Source organism: Rhopalosiphum padi, chromosome 2, assembly GCF_020882245.1.
Source record: "Rhopalosiphum padi isolate XX-2018 chromosome 2, ASM2088224v1, whole genome shotgun sequence".
NCBI lineage: Eukaryota > Metazoa > Arthropoda > Insecta > Hemiptera > Aphididae > Rhopalosiphum > Rhopalosiphum padi.
The window spans coordinates 36858124-36881817 of record NC_083598.1 but is presented as its reverse complement, the minus strand read 5'-3'; the positions used below and the strand labels follow the sequence as shown (position 1 = coordinate 36881817).

Genomic DNA, 23694 nt, shown 5'->3' with positions numbered 1-23694 from the left:
CTACAATTGTATGTGTTTGGTGTGTGTGTGTGTGTGTGTGTGCGTGCGTGTGTGCTTATATTGTTTCGTGTACAATTAATAGGTACTGTATATTGGTCATTGGAGTAGTGTTTTGATAACCAATATATTGATGTATATAAGTACTTTAGGTGCACATCGTTCAAAAGCATTAATCGTCTCGAGGAAATGTGGGTGATTAGAGCAGGTCTAGGTTAAATAATTTTGATCCAAATGCAAGGAGAGGTGATATTCGATTATACGGGGAAGAAAAATTATATTTAAAGCAACATTACCCCGGCAACATTTTGTAAATTAAAAATAATATCATTCCAGTTGGAATATTATGTAACCTTGAATAAAATGATATTTACAATGTAATCAATGATCCAGTTCTGGGTCATTAATAATAACACACAATAAATTAATAAAAAATAATAATAAAAGAAGATGTATTGAAGAAAGAGTATTGAATTGAGTTCGAGAAGAATGAAAGATTCGAAAAAAACAAAAGTTAACTTCATAAGAAGTCAAATGGGTGTTGTCATTTCCATAACAGTTATTATTATCATTATTATTTAAATAATGCACGAAATAAATATGTTTCTCTATAAAATAACTGAAATGCTTTCTTGTTAACTTTTACAAATGATAAAACGTAGTCGAAATAAAGTAAAATAAACCACCTTGAAGTATAATATAGATGAATACTTTTGTTTCTTAAAAAAAATAGTAATATTAAATCATAATTACAAATTATTATAGTCGACTAAATAATAAGTATTTATCTATATCAGTACATTATTCATAAATTTAGTAAACAGTATTCCATTTTAAAACAAAATTATTTTAATTTATTAATAAATAAAACAACAATTTTCAATAAAATTGTATTGAAATATCTTAAGATATAAATTAAATTTATGTCATCTTAAGTCATTATGATTAATATTTGGCCAAAATATTTTTTACATAATTTTAATAACTTCAATATTCATATGATTTATTAAAAAATAATTTATATTTTTAATTACATAACATTTGTCAATCGATTTTTAACGCCACGAACTAGATAAATCTCACTGGAGGAGAAATAATTAAATTTATATTTAAATGATTTTATCGATTAATTTCTTTTATATTTAATAATAACCTCGAGTACGTTTTGTGCAACACTAAAAACCTTATTTTCGCCTACACATACTTTTAATAACATTTTTGAAACTTATTTTCGTTTATTTTATAAAGAAACAAAAAACACCAGATAGTTATACTTTATAATAAAGGTACGTTTTTCTTAATTTTTTAGCTACAAATATAAAATTATTACCTACATAATTCATACTAAATTATAATTTAAATTTATTTAAACGTACTTGCGATATTTACTTATTCAGTTTACATTTTTATTAGGAAAGTAATTAATTTACATAAATAGGAAATAGCAATACCCATTTGATTTCATATTTCATAAGTCAATTAGAATAAAGGTGTAGTGTTAGAGAAGAACCATGCTTTCGATAAAGCCCAGACAGACGTGCGAAACATTTAAGTGTTCGTATATTCATTATTATACCTCCTGATGCACTGGCGCTTGGCGGAGCCATGTTGGAATTATCCAGTTCTCCTAAGATTTCTTTCCAACCAGTCGGTGGATCGTAAGGGCCTAAAATTTGAAAATCCATCATGATATCGCACATGATTCTACATTTTTAAAGATTCCATGTCGTTTATCTTGGAATAATAACTCGTAAACATTTCCCGATTAGCTATATTTTAGTATGGTAACATGGGCTCAGCTTGAAAAAAAATATACTTATTGTACACTTACCAAAAGGTAATTCGAACCTAGCATCAATCAATAGGTAATGTCCTGTAGGACACCTTGTACCAGTCACTACACCGTCGCTCATTTCAAGCTCAGCATCTAATGACACCCAATCTCCTTCGCCATCCTGTACAATAAATAAAACATATGCAAAAAATAGTATAATAATACCTAAATTATAATTATTATGTTTTTCAATAAAATAATATCATATTATACACATATTATATGGTTGTATATATAAGTTATTCAATATATAATGATTTATTAAAAATATCCATTAATATATTAAACCGTAAACTAGTAAAATAATATTTTTTTATTTAATATTTAGAAAACAAGAATTGTAATGAAATAATACCTTTGAATATTAAAGATAAATATGATATCTGTAGTCACTAGTCGTTTATTTATAAATGATTAAGTTATTTGCATAATATTTTATTATTACATTACAAATTAATCTTAAATATAATAAGACAGTACAGATAATAATATAATTGATAAATTTGCAGGTTTAAGTATATAAATGCGATGTCGTGACGATTATGATTGAAATAATTCAAATTGAAATAATTGAAAAACATTAAAAATAAAAAAATAAAAAATATATAACAATGAAAAATTAACTTAATGTGATATTGACATAATATTATTAAACAATAATAAATAATATAATACATAATAATTATACAACCAAAAGATTATTTAGGTAATAATTAAAATCATTTAGTTTAGAAACACAGGGAAACAGATCAACATTTAAATCATTTACAAGTTGTATTAATCTATTTATGGCACCACAACTAACCACGTCACTCTAAAATGAACGCAAATAAAATGTTTGTATGTATATTGTAATATATGTTTACCAAATTTCCAACATTTAAAATGTTAAAATAATAAAAAAAAAAACTATATTTTCATTACAGTTTATCTCATAAATATTAATGTTTACTTACAATATTTATGAAATTGTGTGACTTATAAACAACCGTTTTTAAACCATATCGCATGATTCTATTTTATCTATCTCTTTTATAATACGTAAGTAATAAAATTACAAATAAATTATAAAATCACGGTAATACGGACTATTTTATGTTCTATATTAAATTACTTATAATATAAAATTAAATTATATAAATATTATAATTGATATTGAAAGTTTATACAATGAAATAACTTCAGAAACAACTATGTATTGCTTTTTTATTAAAATCATATGAGATATGACAAGTTTATATGATAAACCAACCTATTAAAATCAAAATTGCAATTTTCTCTGTAATATAACTGAACTCTAAACATCGATGTTCGTGACAACGCATAAATAGCATATTAATTTCAGTCTAATAACCAATTGGAATTATAAGCAAGTTATATAAGTGAAAATAATTAAATGACGTGCCTAACCACCAAAACAAAAGTGTTTCGACTATATGAAATATAATATAATATACATAAAATATTATATATATGTATTAATTATTTTATTTTTTCATATCCCCTAACTACAATAAAATAGGTCTCACATGATATTTTATTTAGTAAGACGTATTTCATAAAACATGTGATTTATTAGGTACATAAAATAAAATTATAGACTTTGATCGATTTCTTTGGGTTTCTGAATAGTATATACATAGAGTTGAACTGAAATGCCATGTATATAACTATTTGATCAACTGTTTTCAAGTTTTTAGGTAACTATATTTCTATTTCTATAATGATCAATTACCTCATTGGAGTAGCGGACTGTTGGAAGGCTGACCATGTGATATCCTATGGCGTAGTCCAAGAGAAACCCTCTGCGCCACACTTCCACCAACAGACCCGTATTAACATCATTTGTCTCACTGTACACATAAGATATTATTTATTAATCAAAATGTATTAAAACATTAAACAGGGATAAATTAATAAAAATCACAAGGTTATAAGGTTCAGATTTTAGAAAAAATAATTTACCAATTTTCAATAAAGCCTTCTTGAACAAAATTTAAGGTGTTATTATTTTTCTAATATTATTTATTTCATAAAAATATGTCTTAACTTTTTAACAAATATTTAAGTTGGTTCAAAAATTTAAAAATTCAATTTAAATTATAAATTTAAAAATATAGAAAGATAATATTATTATATACGTGTATACGATATATGTAATAAAAATATATTAAACGGATAATTTTGTAGTATAGAACATAATAAATCCTACTTTGAAACGCTAAATGCATCTTAACCATAGATTTAATTATAACATTCTCATGATTAAAAAATAATTGTGTTATAAATTTTACTCGCTAATAAAAGTATTATTGATTATGATCTAAAATCTTTAGCTAAATTAATAAATTTATTGGGAAAAATTAATCTTACAATAGAAAGTCCTGTTGCCAACAAGGATTCGCTCCTTTGACTGTGACGGTAGTACATTTAACGTTTTGTAGTTTTAACGTGGCATATGTACTGAATTGTGGCGCTAAAACAAATCAAATCTATATTTTTATTTATCCAATATTATATTATTATGTAAAATTAAGTATGTCCTTAAATTCATGCAACACATTCATGTAGCAAAATTGCCTATAGATAACGCCATGCTACTAGTTTTACTCGTAATTATTTAAACAAAAAAAACTAGTTAATACAATTTCATTTAATTAAAAATAAACTAACAAGTGATTGAAAACCAAGTATATTTTCAGTATACTAAGTTTATTCTTTCAGTTTTAAATTCACAATTTTAATTTCTCATAGGCATAAGTTTACGTTTTACAATACAAAATTAAAGAAAAGAAACAAACAAAATGTTTACATGTGCTGTTGAGCAAAGTTTTAAGTTAGTACGGGTAATTTGGCGAATTAATGACAAACAATATAAAGCGTTAAGTTAACAAAAAAAAAACCATAAACGGCCCTATATCTGAACCTAAATTTTCAAACTTCTAAAGCTGTCAGGTCATCAATCTCTTTGTGTCCATGAAAAAAACCCATGACAGCGTTGTAATAATAGCATAATAAAATTGTGTCGAGGTGAAAAAAAATTATATTCATAGTACTCACCTTGGTCTCCAACATAACGAGCCATTTTTACTGAAAAAAATAATAACCAAAAACAATTATTTCATAAACGCATCTAAAACAGTTTAGAACCGTAAAGAATTTTAAGTGGAATTCAGTTTCTCTAGAATAATAAAACGGCATATCACTGATCATGACTAACGAGATTTTGTAATTTTAATTTATACGTGAGCTGAATTTAAAATGATAGCTACACCATAGGATGGTTGAGGGATTGTCGTTTCTAAGAGTGGATAGACAAGGGTTAAGGTTTAATTGACTGAACTAAAATGAAATATGTTTTAAAAACATTTTGTACTTTACCTTTAACGTTGAGGAGGGACATTTTTGTGTCAGCTACGATGTTTTCCGATTATGAACAAAAACCTAAAATAAAACGAAAAACAAATGTTTGTATTTATTTGTTATTTATGTAACACGATATTCTAACGTGTTTTTTTTCTGAATTTCTACTACATGTATAGCAATTAAAAATACAAAAAAAATACGCAAAATATATTAGTTAAAAACCATTATAACTTTAAAGCATTTGAAAGAAGTTGGACAAAATTAAAAGTAAGCCCTAACTTGACTTTAAACTTTAAACCTTTGGAGATTTTTCGGCTTCAAATAAAAACTTCTTTATATTTTTTCCAAGTGTTTGTTATAAGATTAATTTTTCATATAATATAAACAAAATTAATTATCTATGTCTATGTTCCGAAAACATTTAATTTTGACAACTTGTATACACAGTAAATGAGTTTCCCTTTCTAAATTACCATAGAAAATGTATTATATGTAATGCGGGGTATTCTAGTCTTTCTAATTTCATAATCCATTACCGGTCCAAGCATAATATGACATATTTCATTAAATGCAGACCATATTTTATAATTATAAATTGCATAAAGTAAACAAAAAATGTCGACTAGGTAACGCACATAAAAATTCACAAGTTATTAGTTATAATTTAGAACATATTTAATTACTCTATTAACACGTATAGGTATTAATCATTAATTTAAAATATCTTTAAATATAATACTACTAATATAAATATAATATATTGTGTTCAATACATCGACATAATATCATTTATTTTATACTATATTTGCAGTATTTTTTTCAAATAGCACAATCAAATTAATATCAGTTCTTAACTTAGTCAAAATTAATATCGGTAGATTAGTTATACACAATAGGGTAAAAACAGAATTACATGAGCAATTTCATAATATAAATTTACTTATCAGTATTTTTAATCGACCATTCAAGTATTACGAGTAGTGTCGAGTACATTAATATAACATTTTATTACAAAATATAATAAAATCATTTATCAATATATTTATCGACGTTTTGGTTTTACATTAATATCTGAAAACGTCATTTCAATGGTAGATTATAAATAGCCAATAGCTATTATATTCAAATGGCTAAGCGTTGAAAGTCTCAAAGCTATCTCATTTGAAGGGTTAAGACCATAAAGATTCGAATAGAATGGAATTCGATTTTCAGTGTAACAACAACAACAAAAACTGTTTTTTATTCGAACCCGTACAAATGTGGAATAATATTTTATAATATGAATCCTCATTTAACCTAAAATATTAGTGAACGTGATATTTAGATGTTTAATCCATGGATCACAATATAAACACAAATATAATATACAATTTATAGATATATAATATATAGTTACTCATTTTTAAAGTTTATAAAGGGATATGTAACATGCTATTATTGAATAATAACACTGAATCATCAGCATTATTTTTATAAACGTTTGGTACATTTATAATTAATATATGAAACGCTTCAAAAATATCAGACTATTGTTTTTCATTAAAAAAAAAAAAATTTACAGTTAATGTTAGTTTTGAAATAATACTGATGTATTAATTATATTAAATAATTAACCATTAAGTAATGCTAGTCAAATAACAATGATGCCCTGTAGACTGTAGTTATAAATGATAATAACAATGAATTATTATACCATAATTCATAATATATACAAGTTAAAACCATCTAATTAAGAACGACAACGAGTAAAATTTTCAATAGTTCACAGATATTATTTTTTATCGTATTGATACATGAACTCGTGTAAATAACAATTAAATGAAAACTCACTCCGTCGAGTAACGTTTAAATAAACAAAACGTATTTATTTATCACACAGCAACAGAAAACCATGAATTATTACATTTAAAATGGCGTGAATATAATGACGTAATCTCGGTAGTTTAAGTAAAAAAATATTTAGGGAGGACATAAATACTAACAAATTATAAGTGTCCCGTACCATATTTTTGTAAAAATATCATAAATACCTATTTTTTGTGTTTGAATAACTATTTAAATAATTTTCTTTGGAAGAAACAGAGCATCTATACAAACTGTGCTATTTAAACAACTTATTATTAATAAATAAAAAGGATATACCTACTGCAGTAATATATATATATATATATATTGAACTGGCATGATGACAAGTAGAGGGAATAACCTATTCAGGATACTTCAGTTATTCATCAAAAATACCTATGATTATAATTTTTTTTCCCAAAAAAATCTTCTTAATACTTAACAATGTTTATATCTTTAAGATATTTATAAATAACTAAACGAATAAAATAGTATTAATTGTATTGTTGAGGAAAATTAAAATATTCATATAAATAATACTTACTTAAATTAAATATCTACAAGTTGCAAACAACCTAAGTACTTCATCTTTAATAAAATTCTTATAAATTATAATAGTGTCACGATTTATAACTAAGGTACCCATACAAACTATATACTAATTTATATGTAGGACATGTAGGTACTATAAAACACAACAAATACAAGTTTATTGGTAATAATTATTTAAAAACTTAACATTAATCAGTGAGATATGACGTCTAGTATTAATTTAGGTATAATATAAACAAAGAACAATTTATAAATTATGAACTGTGATAGCGTTAAGAGTACGTCATACCAGCATGTGTTGTCTTTGTCTTACGAACGTAAGACATAGCAAATTTGCGTTCAGCCTGCTGTTAGCTTGCTTTAATATTAGAGTCAACTTACCTATTATCAAACTTAAAGGTAATAATATTATATAGGGCATCTTATAGCCTTTTGTTTATATTTTAATTTTTAAGCGAGTTACGAGCATTTTAAAGTCTTAATATTTTACATAACTATAACTCACTTAAAAATTAAGATATCAATAAAAGCTTACGAGATTCCCTAGATTCTATACCTTTTTATTACCCTTAAGTTTGATAATAGGTAAATTGACTCCAATATTAATGCTAACAGCATAAAATTGGACCTGCTGAACGCAAATTTTCCATGTCTTACGTTCGTAAGACTGAGACAACACATGCGGGTATGACGTCCTCTTAAGATCTATAAATTATATCACTATATCAATGATTGGTTATTTTCATGATACTATAAAATGTTTCCCGGAAAATGATAATTGGTGAATTGGTGATACTACCTCATTTATATCATTTGTGCGTTTTTAACCCTCTACGGAATTTTGGAATTAAAACTAAAGGGGCACAAAATTGTAACTTTAATAAGAAGCTAGACTCGGTCCTCACTTTAACCACTAATCTACAACTTGTATATTATACATATGTTCAGTTTTTGATTAAATATTGTTTATGTATTGTATACAATATAATATTATATAATTTTTGTTGTTGATATTTCATAGTTAATTAACGGCAGTAAACTTCGAAGCTATTATTGATATATTTTTGTTATTATTATTCCTAATATCGTTCATATACTAGTATTATAGCGTAAAATACGCTGCTTCGTCGGATTCGCCAAGTCTACCGCACTAGGCGTAAGCAATACCATCACACAGGATATACCTCAACAGTCAGCGATATAGCGAGGAGGTTGATTATGTGTGGAGAACAGACGAGTAGTTTCAAAACCATAAAATACACGGGCAGAGTGGTAAAGACGTCAGCCATTCAGTGTACCTACTAATTTTAATGCGAATAGTTGGTATATAATATTACAGAAACGTCGTCATGGTGCGTTTGCGGCCCGATCCAGATGATAAGACGACCCCGCCACCACCACACCGCATGCCGACCGGCCGGCCGCGTTTGACTACCGTTGATAAGTACAGTATAAATAAACCATGTGCGATTACCGTGTCATACACACACACACACACACACGCATTCATAACCCTTAACGTATACGCCTGTATACTGCACACCACCACTGCATGTTTTAATAATAATAATAAAAACACGAGTGAACTTTGCTAGCTAAGTTTCATATAAAACCGTGTAGCGGCGGAGTTCAAGCGCTGCGTGAACGCGTAAACGATTTTTGCGCGTCACGCGAAAATTAAGATATTTCGGTGTGGTAAGGGTCGCAACGCGTCGAATACGAAATCGGTATTATATATATACACGATGGAGGTTTATAACATATTATAGGTGTGCGTGCGCGCGCGCGCCCGCGTGCGCGTGTGTGTGTGTGTTTGTGTAGCTTCAGGTAGGTAGGTATACTTGCTTACCTATAATATATACATAGCGAGAAAGGTCGAGAAAAAAAATGAATAAATGAGTTAGCGAAATCGTACGTACCCGTTTATTATACATATTATTTTATACGCGTTTGGTACCTCCTATATACAACGGTCTCGCGACAGCAGCGAAAATAGAAATGAAAATCAACGGCCGATGACACGCGAACGCGTAACCGGTCACGGACGGATGGACGGACCGTACACGTCGTAATAACACGCCATCCCGCGCACACCGAGACCTCCGTGTTGTACATATTAATATACGTCATGTACCTATAAATATATGCAGAGTCATACGAGTATGATAATATTATTGTACACAATATATAATATTATACACGGCCGATAGAACCGTCGCTGTATATTTTAATGACACAACGTAATATGTGTACACGCGGCCAACCGACGTGTGTGCGCGCGTAAACACGAATCGATCGTTTTGCGACCGGTGCGCGGTGGCACATACGCCATGATAACGTAAACGTCGCGAATGTACCTTTAACGTATTGCCATAAGTCGTGTATTAGCATATTAATGTTGTATAGCAAATCGCTTATAATAACAACAACAGTACTTAATATACAATGTAACACACTAATACATACACGTATTATATACCTAGTACCTACCTACCGCAACGGTGTATAATAATAATAATTATTATTAAATAATATGGTGAACGCGGTACAGAACGGGGAAGCTAATAGGTACCAAAAGCTATAGTTTACTCAAAAATTTTAATTTGAAATTTAAATCTTTTACTTTTTAGTATTCGAATATTTATATGTAAAGAATATTTAAAACATTCAGTTAAGTATCGTGTACAATTAAACTATTTAAAGATTAAAATATGCTTAAGCATCATTTGCTCCATTTTGCTTCATACCTAGAGAAAAATGGAAACGTCCCACGAATATTATTCAATTTTCATGCATATTAATCACTGATACACTTTTATACAATAAAATTAATCGACTTGAAATTATATTCATTGAAATAACTTGTACACGCACAATATAAAAATATAATTATAATACTTGTATTTATAGGGGAAAAGTACTTAAAAGATATTTTTATTTTATTATTATTATTTTGTTAATATAATTAATATCTGTATACAAAAAATACAATAAACAATAACTAATAAGCATAAAAGGTTACATTACTTGACGATTGAATGAAGTGGGTGTCCAGTGACACTACATCAACTTGAATGGTTTTGTTTTATTAGCGTGTTTTTGTTTCATTTCATTTTTTTTTTTAGTTTTCTTTTAAGGAAGTCACGTGGCCAATTACCCTTTAAGAGACGAGGATTATCTGGTAGCTTAATAGAAGAGAGATTTGATATTAGGGGATTTAGGTGAACTTAAGTGAGTAGAATTTTTTATAGTGAGTGGAAGCAAGTACTAAGACGGTAGGAATTTTTAAGTCGTTATGAAGAGTGATATTGCTAACGTACAAAACAGCTTTGATCGATAAGCGTAAATTGATTGACCGGAAGGTTTGAAATAAATTTAGATTTGAGACTTTAGTAGATTTCGTAAATCATTATTAGATAATATTTATAGAGGAGAAATTTGTCATTGGGTATAATTTTTGAACACAAAAGGTGTCTTAAACGATGAAGTTTGAAATATTTTTTTTAGTTTTGATGTGGGTAGCCAAAGTTAGACGTTTATCGAGATGAATGACCAAGTATTTAACCGAGTTAACAATGGGAATTATTTTATTATTGAATGTTATTGGAGGACTGACTTTTAGGCGCCAAGGTAAAGGTGATGTGTAATCATTTATTTTCATTTATTTTTATTCTCCATTGCTCGAATTTATTGAACCAGATCTATAGTTTATTTGTAATTCTAAAGGCTATCAATGAAAACATTGATGTCTGGGCCAAAAGAACTTGCTAATTGCTTGAAAATATAAAATAATTCCTTTTATTATGAATAAACATAAACTTATTTTTATATAAACTGTATGCGTACACTTAATACGGAGTCCGATACAAATATTCGGATATATAATATCCTAGGTAAAAATATCTATTTAAAAATATATAAATGGAAAAGTTAACATTTTTGAAAATATTTCTTTTTTATTTTAAGTCGTTACAAAACAAAATAATTTGTTTGGATCATTTTTGCTCACACTTAATATTTCTGTTCGAATAATATAGATTTAGATATTTTTACTTATATTCACGTAGTATATAAAAATACACTGCAAGTAATTTTAAAAATTCTTAGTATTACTAAAATAAAGTTAAAAACACTTAATATACAATGCAAAAATAAAAAACGGTTATAGCAAACAAATAACATGAAGCTTAAAAAAAAGTAACAGTTTATCTAACTGATAAGAGGGCCTTGTGATGGTTTAAATTTATTACTGATAAGATATTTGATGTATGAACATGAAACTGTTACTAGGTACCTGATATCATAAAACCAAAGGTTCTAATTATCAATTATTTAATAATTGTTACCAGTATAATATAAGACATAAAATATAGAACGTGCCCGCTATGTCCCACGTTTCCCTAATTATAATAGGTAATGATATTATATCATATTATATCTATATATATATTATATAATACAGACAAAGTTTTAAGACTTCAAACGGAGGTTTGCCGGTCATCATCTGAAATGTTTTCAAAAAAATGTGTCATGTACTCATATAGACAAAATGCGTATAAACCTTAATTATTTTTATAAACATCGATGTCAAACGATATTATGACAACATGATAACTAAAAAAAATTTAATTTAATAATATTTTCAATTTTATCTATAATATTAGCGATAAAAATGTTTAATTTTTTTACTTATGATCTCCCTTAGCCCTCCTTTCCTCGTAATTTTTTCTACAGACAACATATATATATATATATTACACAAATTATACATTTATACCTATACGCTGTTTAACGTGTAGCACTCGTGCGACACCTGAACCAACAAGTGACGCCAGCAAAAAATAGTCGCGTGTGTGAAAACGCGATCGCACATAATACAATAACTACAATAAACTACTAGTATGATATATATTGTAAGTAATATATTATAATGATTTAAAACACGATACATGTATAACGAGATTATGTTTTATATTATAAAATGCGTTATTTTATATAATATATTATTTATGTACGAGAGCGCGTTTATTACTTTAACGTAAAAATAATATATATATATATATATATATATAATAATATTATATTGTATATATACATGATATAAACGCCAAACGCACGCAAATATTGTTTTGTATATAATTGTCATTTGTCATACCTACGCGTTCCATATAGGTATGAACGTACCGTATAATATATTATATTGTTTTATTGATAATAAACTAGCGGCGACCGACCGCAGTGGTTCTATGACGTTCGCGGCGCATCTGTGCAAACCGCATATCATTTATATCACTACTACATAAACGCCTCGGAGACTGTTTCGTTCATGTAACAAACTATTTTTTTCATTAGTATTATTTAAATGTATATAATATGTTATATAGTATAATGACTATAATGGTTGTTTACTCTTTGGTTCCAATTCTCTCTAGGTTAGGTTAGGTTCTCTAGTCGTTCTATTTTTTTTTTCAATATTTCTGCCCTGAGCAAGACTGTAAGACGAAATTTTCATTTTTACACGAACGTCGAACACACATATCATATAGATTCTATAGATTCATATTATATAGATGGATACGGCAACCCATAAAACTCGCATCCAATACACTATTTGTGAGGCGGCGGCACCCTGGAGGGTTCGATACTCTCCGTGTAACCCCCACGCGCCTGCAAATTAACCAGCCGATCAATCAATCTTTTATTTCGTATTTTTTACCCTTTTTCATCATCATTCTTTGTGTGCGATAAAAAATGTTCTACAATTTTATTATTATTATTTTTTAATAACATTAAAACACTGTGTTTCATATATAATGTTCGTTCGTCTTTCAAGTGCGCTTCAAACACTCGTAGTGATGTGTATTAGAGCCGCTTGATATGACGTCATACATACGCAAGGATGATCTGAGGGTTAAATGTGCAAATAATGTTTTGCTATGAGGTGTAAACACACAGTTTGACCGTAATAATAATAATAATAATTACTATATTATTATAATATGTACATGCTTGTGCGTTACCATCTAACCGGGGCGCGTTTTTCTTTTTAATAACTCTTCATAGTCTTTATAAATTGTCGGTCATCTACCATCGGCGATACCACTGCCACACATTTGACCTCGCACGTGGTGGGCGGTGGCCGGTGGTCATCACTAGCAACCCGCATCATATCGTGTGACTGAACGATGAAACTATGGACGGCTGATGTGCCGGTGTAACTCGTGTGGAAATTCCGATAAACTATACCCTTTGAAATTAAACATGAAAATTTCATTATCTTATTAAAATAAAATATAAACCCCTATTGATTTAATGAAGTTTCCTATTCTTAACAATGTCCACCGGGAGAAAAACATTACGGTATGGATAGTTAATAATAATTGTGCTTTCTCGAGCGTGGGTAAATTATGATGTGTCTTTCAGAATTCAATTTAATTATAAATTCAATACACTTACAATAATGATAAAAAAAAACACAGCTTGAATTTATATTTTATAACATAATCATATTATACCATGATGTTTTAAAAACGATTGTTTAGATAATAATAAATAACAGTAAACATTATTAATATCTATAGTGTAATCACTGAGTCACCACGGTTTAAAAATATATACGCGAGTATGAGGTTTTCAATTTTAAATAAAAAAAAGAGATTGAATCCCTTACTGCATATACATAGTATAAAATAAATTAACTTTACTCGTTTATTTTATAAATAAATGCATAACTCTATAAAGTATAAATAATATCAAACATTCACTTTCTTTCAAAACTAGGTAGAACGATTGTATAATTTAGTTTACAGCACGCACGCGTTTATAATAGTTAGAAAAATAATAGGTACCTACCTAATATATAATATATCCAAATTAATGTCATATAAATAATATTACACATCAAAACCAATACAAATATTCACATGTTTAATTACCAAAAATTGAAAAAAAATTGTCCTAATAAGGAATTTAGAGGGGCTATGGTGGTAAAATTTTTTATATTTAAAAGCGATTTATATTTATATTATGTTGTATTTACCAAATATATTTTGAAATAAATTAGAGTAATAAGTTTATAACATGAATATTTTCTAAGTAATTACAGCTTAAATTTATAATATTTATAACAATATTATATAATACGAGATTTGACAATAATATTAATCGGAGAAAATACTACTTTGTATATAAATCACTATTAAAACAGTTTAGACGTCTTAAATAATTGTACATCTTTAATTAATCATTCATTTTAGGGTTTATGGGAATTACAAAATTAATGAACCTCTCTTTACTAGTTCGGTTAAAGTTTGATCAAAGTTATCTGAAACGGTTATTGCGATCAGGAAAAGGATATGATGATCATTTTTACTATCTAAATATTAGTATTTAATATTTATTACAGACTTATAATTCAATTGGAAAGTTAATTTTAACTGAATGATAATTACTGAAATAAGATACTTCCACTTAAAAAATAATCTTTTTTTATAATATAATTATTTAATTAAGGATTTCAAAATTATCGATAATTATCAATGTTTTACGTAAAACCATTTTATAAATGAATATATTTTCAATAGATTCAGATCCAGAATTTCTACTAGCATCTTTAAAACTAAGTATCATAACTTAAAATATAATATACTATTACGTTATTTACTTTTATATTAAACTAGATGTTATCTAAATAAAAAATGACATTAAAATACCCAACATTTTATATTAAAGATGATTTAAAAATAATCATCAAATTAACTTGGAGTATTATTATGACTTTTTGAGGTACTTTATATCAAAAAAGTACTCATATTAATAATTTTCCAGTTGACAAAATTCGGTTAAACAATTATTTTTATTTATCTTCCTCCTTAACCACTTATTTTGTAAGCGATGTAAAAGTAATTTAATCATAAGGTATAAAAAATATACCTGTGCATTTTTAAATGTGTCTAAATTCTAAAATAATTAATAACCAACGAAATAACGAATTCTGCCGTTGAAAACAAAGCATAAACGGTTGTGCGTGCTGACCAACCATAAATACATAGGTATTGTTAGCAAAAACAATACCCATCGCTATAAAAGCCAATACAAGAAACGATTTTGTCGACGATATTTGTTTTATGGAACGACATGAGTTTGTCTTAGTTTCAAATTAGAAATACCCGAAACTATTGGTTATACACGTTAGACCTCGACAATTCTCAAACCAAAGTTGTAGAAAGATAGTAAAACAAGGATAAGAAGAATAAAGAAAAAAAATACTTGTCATTAAACCACTGAAATTTGTTTTACACTTTTAATGTGACATTGTGACGTTCAATTGTTATTGGCTAACAAAGCTAGTCAGCTGAAGAATAAAAACACACTGACACCTTATAAACAACATATCATATAATGTACGTTACTCTACAATACAATATAGAAATTACATTCTTTTACAATTAATGAACTAATATTTAAATAATATTATATAATTTATAAATGTTTAAAATTAAATTAAATTTGTACGTAAGATATAAGTAATAAAATTATTTGCGTATCGTTTAATTTACTAAAATATAAAATGACGCCTAAATAAATATTTTCAAATTATTAAACACAAAGTTTAGTAAATAATGATAGCAATAAAAATGTAGTTAATATTCAATGACAAATATAATATAATATATGATACCAACAAAAATGTGATGAATAATATAAATTTAATGAATATAAAAAATACGAGAAAGTAAAAGACGAACAACTCATTGTTATGAGTTGGTAGTATTGATCAGTCACGCCACTGATTCGAGTAGGCCACATGCCAACGTATTATAGAACCAAATGGTCTCAAGTTTCAATATTATTTAGTAGTTGAATTAACACGTAAAAGCTTATGAAAATCAATTTTGAACGAACATATTGTATTTTTACAGAATCAATTTATAATAATATATCAAAATAAAACTTTTAAAATTCTAATTTGTCAAATTTAATCAATAATTTATCAAGTCCAGGCATTATAATCTCTGGAATCTACTTATAGTCAGTTATAAAAATATTATAATATATTATCGATACTAGAACCATTTTAAGGCAAAAATTGATTTCAACTCGAGGTAACCCAAAATAAAAAAATTAAAGATTACAGATTGTTCTTGATTTTAGGATGTTGTAAATTTGTAAACTTTGAAAATTAAAAATTAAAAAGAATAAAACCAACGCTCTTGAAAATAATTTTCAGATAATTTATTATATTCATGACATTATGATCTTTTAATGTGTTGAGTAATAGTATATTTTTAAGCATTTAAACCCTCATGAAAAAAATAGCTTACAAGATAATAGATACTAAACAAATGTCCTATATAAATTATCACTATTAGTATCACTGATTAAATATTTGCAATTTAAAGTACCTAATAAAACTTTTTCTTTATTTAGTAATTTATACTCAATTTTCTTGTTTTAATTTATAAACATATTTGAATCAAGCTTCTCTTTATTAACTGTACATACTATATATTAAAATATTATACTTTGTTTGTGTTATAATCCTAGTTGTGACTGAATAAGAAATTACGTATTATTATGTCAAAATAAATGAACATTTTGTTGACCACCAAAGTCAAAAATAAATCCCACGTCTACTTTAATTATTATTTTTATAAATACAACATACTCAAAATTTTTTTTCTACACTTCAATAATCCATATCTTATATTATAGCCATCCTATAGTTATTGCATTTACCCCTTCGGCTTTCTTACAAAATATTTCTCTGGCCATCCCAATATTATTCTCAATACAAAATATATTTTAGTACAATAGAAATACTTTTTCTTTATTTCACAGATTGTATCAATCCCACACGTTTCAAATAATTGTTTGTATTTTATCGATATTCTTATGCTTCGATAATACTTCAAAAATATTTACAGTATCTTATTCTCGGAAGCGATCAATCGTAACTATTATTTTTTGGCAATTATTCATGTATCATACGAATTTTAAATGATATGGGAAGAATAAGGGAATTTCACACAGTGACTTTTAGGTTCCTACTATCACAGTTAATTTTTTCTCGGTCCAAATTACCGAATAACTTCATGAAATTTTAGTTCATTTTCTTACTTAAAAAAAAAAAAAATTATACATTTAAAACATTGGAAATATTAATTTCCTGTTTACATGTTTAAAATATATATTTGTTATCTCGATTTATATTTTTTAGGGATAATGTTTCCTCATCACCCTTGTATTTGAATTTTTTTCATAATTTTACTTTATTATAAAATACCAATAAGATTACAAAAAAATATTAGCTATAATATCATTGATATCGTTTTAGAGCAGACATGTCAAACACACGACCATCTACTCATTGTTTATGTGCGACCATTAAGATCATTGGGAAATTAAGTGAAAATTAAAAAAAAACAAAACAAAAAAAAATACAATTTCTATTTTGTATCGTAAATATGTTAGAAAGAGAGAAAGAGAGAGAGAGTAATAGATAATTTTGTATATATATTATGTACTTTCCCAGAAATAATTGTTATACATTTGTATAGAATATTTTTTTCGAAAAGTATTTTATTTAGCTTGCATAGTATTCTAATCAATATTCTTGGTTCAGTCGATTGATACTTTACTTTTGACATACCTAAATTAGAGTATATTTTGCTTACATATTTACAAATGGCTAAACTTTTTATTCATAATATGTTTTTCTAATAGAAGATTTTTATAGTTTTATCATTATATTACGATGTTAAGTTTAAAATTAAACTTAACTTGGTTAAAATTACTTGGTAAAACTTAAAAACACTTCTAAAATAAATTAAAAAATTCCATCCCGTATTATGCATTGATTAATATACTCGTAACTCGTAATATTTAATATGAAAACTAAAGGTAATTAATTAAAAATATTTATTTTTATAAATTATAATTTTACCAGTAACTTAAAAGAACACCTAATCTCGTAAATTGATTAATTTAACTGTTATTTTTCGTATGATAAACCTAATTACTTCAAAACAAAGACAACAAAATTAAATTTTTAAAACCCTAAATATAATATACAAACGTCATAATATAATAATCTCATTTGGATTTTATTTTTATTAAATACAAAATGTTACTGTTGATATTAATACTGTGTTGTTAAATGTTTCATTAGTATCTACAGAATACAGGCAATAACTTCTAATATTCAATGAAACAAAATTGCATATATATATAATTTACTTAAGCCCGCAATACCGAACAATTCACACCGTTTACAAATAAAACCGCAATGTTTAACACACATATTTCAATGTTCGTTCAAAATTAATAGTCTGTTCGCTCAATACTGTAGGTAGTAGGTACCTACAACAGCGATCTTTTTTTTTATTTACATTCAATTTATTTTACCTAACCTATGTCGTTGTTGTTTTTTATGTTAGTCATCAAAAAACGTGTTACCGTAAACGCCTATCGAATTTAAACGATTAATAATATATAATGTTATTTATTGTGAAACAAAACTAATTGTCTGGGGATTATATTGGCGTAAAATGAAGTTCACCAGAACTTTTTGAAAAGTTAAATCCTAAAACTTTTTTAAACACTTTGATAGCCCATACTAGGTCACACGGTGGGTGTTACACAATTAAATACCGTAAATCTAATTGTTTGCTACAAAACTTGTGTAATAACACTATGAGTCATTCGTTTATTACAAAATAAAATACTTAATATAAGACTATGATATAATAACATCGATTCAAATGTAATGAATATAAAGATATTTAAAAAGATATTATTAAAAATTAGAAATACTTTTGATTTTGTATGAAATTATTTCGGTAAAACATTAATAATGCTTAAAATCTCATATAGAACAATATTCAAAAATATTAATTATAATGATTTATGAAAATGCATTTATTTATTAGTTGGTCATTTGTGTGTTAAAAAATAATGTAGGTGTAACTTTTCAATAATATTAATAATAAATATTTTCGAGGAAATAATACAAAGCATACCATTCAAGGTTTGATTAAACTATTTTTTGCACTTCTGTATTAATATATAAAATAACTTTATTTTTATTATCTTATTTATTTTAGAACATTTTTAAACAAATAAATTGAATTGTTTGCTCCACAATTTCTATATTATTTTATCGATTTAAACGGAATTGTTTTGTACCTATATTCTTTCGGCCTTATAACATTTGAAATATTGATAACACTATGCATTCATATAATATTGTGGTTATCGACTCGTGGAAAACGCAATGCATGATGGTACAGAGGGAACGTTACGGGGACGCCAACATCCGCATAGTCTACACATTCGGAAACGGTCCACTAATAATGATTACAAACAGCAGTATACTGGAATTCAAAAGATCTTTATGTTATATATATATTTATATATATACATATATATATATATGCCTTCTTCCTGTCTGTTGTCTGTGGTATATTTACCTATCCATACGTTACTCGTGATATTTGTTGCTTTTTGATATCCGTGCAACCAGCAGATATATAAGTCTGTATCGGTATATACACTGAATTATCAAAACCGATACCGACGAAACTTATATAATATAATACATAATCATCGGTCTGCCACAGTTGAAATGTTTGGCATTTCGGCATATATTATTATTATACAGCTATCACGACGTACTATGCATTCAATATATATATATAAGGCAAAGACACGCCAAAAGTATATCGGTAAGTGTCTACTATCGTATAAAATGATGAACGAAACAATAGTGTGCACACGCACACGCATGTGTGTGTGTATGTGTGTGTGTGTGTGTGTGCGTGCGTGCGTGCGTGTTTCGTATAATGGTTAGCAGTGAACACGTTTTCATTGATACCCGACACGAGTGCGGTAGGTCTATGCAGGAAGCTCAGCAAATCGATCTCGCATACCTACACAGTGTCTACGCGTGAAATAAAACGGTTGTAGTGCGGAGAAATGACATTTCCGTTATTATAATATCGGTACCTACTACACCGCTGATAACCGTGTATTATAATACGCACGCAAGTAGTTTGGATGTGTGCTTTAAGATAAAAATATATCATATTATGTATCTATGCGTCGTCGTGATGTCGAAAAGTTATACATAATTACGTATATAATACGAGCATGATATGATAAATATAATATTATTTGGTATGGCGTCATGCCGGTGTTCGCTATACAATATATAATAATAATATAATATATAAATTACGTTTCATACGACACTTGATCAATATTGTCGGTTTTTAATGGCCAAAAGGAAAAACGAGTTTTCATTCGGCAAGAAGAAAATCTAGTTCATATAATACCAGCGTGACGTCATGTGTACGAGGGTGGCGTCACCAGTTGGCGAGTGGAAACTCGATTTTTCTCGTAAATTTTGTTGAAAACAATTTTTTTCCCCCGCGCCCTTCTCTAATCCTCATCCACCACCGACGGCAACTCCTCGTCCACCGTTCCTTATCTAAGGCAACGGATCGTGTAATAAGATTGTTAAAATCCGAGTATTATTCGGGTTGTCGTAAATAGCCATAATAAGTAATAGTAAATACAGCAGAACTTCAAGACTGCGTTAAGAATTATGTGAAGTCAATGCCGCAATTTTTTTTTTTTTTTTTTTGATTTTAGACTGAGTCGGCAGAAGACTCAACAAAATAATCGGAATAATACCGGGTTTAAGTATATAATACGCTTAATAGTTAATATACATTGTGTCCAATTTTAACAACACGAATTCCCTTTGTCTTTTAACCGAAAAGTTCTCGATCCTTTTTCACGTGCCGACGATGATCAAAGGTGTACGGTGATCCGCCGGCCGAGTAACAAATACGAGCACATAAAATTATGATAATGTCCGTTTTTCGATCTCTTCAAACGAAACCGGAAATTAGAAAAGTTCTTCTAGGGGGCTGATATATAGTAGTATACATTTTATAGCGTGCGGGCGCCCAACCGTATTGGCAATAGAGTGGTTTCTTTTCGGCGAGTTTTTATCATAAAGTCCAATAACTATATACGATGTACGCTATATACCTACACATCGGCGGTGGCCCAGTTCCATTGTGAAAGAAATTGGCAGCGTGCCTAATTAGTTTTTCAGACGACTTTTCCCGCGGCGGGAAAAATAACGACGAATGAATAAAAGCTGTGATCGCACGCGGGGATAATAAAAACCCTCCTGGGAGTGAAAAAAAATTGCAAAAATTTACTAGCAATAAATCCACCCGCACACGGGGTGTTCGGCGGGGCGGACAGACAACACGGGGTGAGGTACGCATCATGTGTACTTACGGCGACGCGTGGCGAGTCGTAGTAATAGTATCGTAGCGGTTGTATAACAGTCGGTGGCGGCGGCGGCGGCGGCGGCGACGGCGGTGAAGGTTGTGCTAGCGATAGTAGTAGTAGCGGCGACGGTAGTGGTGGTGGCGGCGGTGTCAGTGCTGATGGGAATCTCGTGTTTCCGCGAGACCGTTGATAATAGCAGCGACTGTACCTGAGTGATAATAGCTTTGCGAGCGTGCTGAGGTGCGGCCGCCGTTCGATAGTACAAAAGCGGCGACGGCGACTGCGACGACAGTGGTAATGACGACGGCGGCGGCAATAACGGCGACGACGATGACGACGACGACGACGACGGCACCGGTCGGGACGACGACGGCAACGGCGACGGCCGTGCGGGACGAACGTGCACTCGGCGGTGCGACTGACCACTGCGAGCGCGGCGGAATCAGCGACAGCGATAAGGGCCGGTGGTGTCGGACGCGTTGTTGTTGTTATTGTCGTTAGTGCTGCTGCCGTCGGACGGCGGCATCGACGACGACGACGACGTAGGACGTAGGCGGCGATACGAAACGGCGGCGAAAGCTGCGATACGGGTGCGCCGTAACGACGGCGGCGATAATAAAGCTCCGAACGGCTGCGGCATCGCCACTGACGGGCACGAAAAAGTATCGGCCGGCGCGCCGCAAAGTTGGTAGCACGGTGTGTTGTACGCGTGTGTACGACTACGTCATAGCGATACAATAAACGTATATACATACATACGCCACCGTTCGGCGTGTACGTCGCGCGCGCACAGTCAGCTGAGCAGAGTATAATATTGCGCCCTCTCACGCTGTCGCCGGCGCGAAGGGTAGTGGCGGAGAGCCCATCATCACCATTCACCACCGCCGCCACCCTTTCGAATGCGCGCGCACCAAAGTCGTTCGCCCGCATGTCGCGTGATAACGTGCGGTACATACGTATAATAAATATAATACGCGTATACCTATATAATATGTATACGCGCAGACAGTGACACCGCCACCGAGAAACCGACACCACGTCCTGTTCTTCTTCTTCTTCTATACTTCATCTTGCACTATCTGTTGTCCGCCGACCCTGTGACCACCGCCCCCGCACACAAAATATTATACTACCGCGCGTCAGTGTTCGTTTAGACGAAACTTTCTGCTCCCGTTCTTCTGCCACCACCACCGTTGTGTATAGTCGTCGTCGCCACTGATGACCAACCACCATCCTTTCCCCGATCCTTGCCCGAAAGACCCACCCCTTCCTAAGCACACACGCATATACACGGCTATTATGCCCCGCCGGTGATAAGGATAAGTCATATCTCCGTGTATTGTCATGTACCTACCTATATATATTATTATTACATAAGCGCGTATAATAATAATGTAGACATGGCCGCACGACGATCTATACACGCGTGACCTCCGCCGCCGGATTTATAATAATAATATATATATATTATGGTATAGCAAGCGGTTTGAAAACGGACGACTGACTATACGATTTCCGTTATTTTTTTCATCGATTTATCAATTTTCCGACACACTTACAAGTTACTACCGATAAAACTCCATCTTCCCCGATGTATGTTATATAATAGCCCTTCTCTATATACAAGGAGTGTCTATATGATGAGTCGTCGAGCATTCATCAACTTCACAACGCAACACCAATAATATGTTGAGCTATTCTACTAAACATTCTAATATTTTGTACATATAATTTATTTATTCGATAAAATCGTATATAATTTATTTCTGATTGTTTTTTGTCGGTAACTG

The 23694-nt window shown here is 29.5% G+C and overlaps 1 protein-coding gene across 4 annotated transcripts in view; it reads right to left on the bottom strand.

Moving 5' to 3' along the window:
• LOC132920034 (protein unc-13 homolog B) overlaps nucleotides 1-22560 on the bottom strand; it is a 159285-nt gene extending 136725 nt beyond the window's left edge. For 2 of the 4 annotated variants that reach the window (XM_060982065.1, XM_060982066.1), the window contains exons 1-7: nucleotides 21911-22560; nucleotides 5213-5275; nucleotides 4892-4921; nucleotides 4205-4307; nucleotides 3567-3684; nucleotides 1829-1952; nucleotides 1574-1663 (exon numbers count right to left, since the gene is read on the bottom strand). In XM_060982065.1, the coding sequence (XP_060838048.1) occupies nucleotides 1574-1663; nucleotides 1829-1952; nucleotides 3567-3684; nucleotides 4205-4307; nucleotides 4892-4921; nucleotides 5213-5234 (487 nt within the window). In that variant the 5' untranslated portion in view covers nucleotides 5235-5275; nucleotides 21911-22560. The remainder of the gene's footprint in view (nucleotides 1-1573; nucleotides 1664-1828; nucleotides 1953-3566; nucleotides 3685-4204; nucleotides 4308-4891; nucleotides 4922-5212; nucleotides 5276-21910) is intronic. The other 2 variants (XM_060982067.1, XM_060982068.1) reach the window with 1 other exon arrangement.
• Between the last annotated feature and the right edge of the window lie 1134 nt (nucleotides 22561-23694).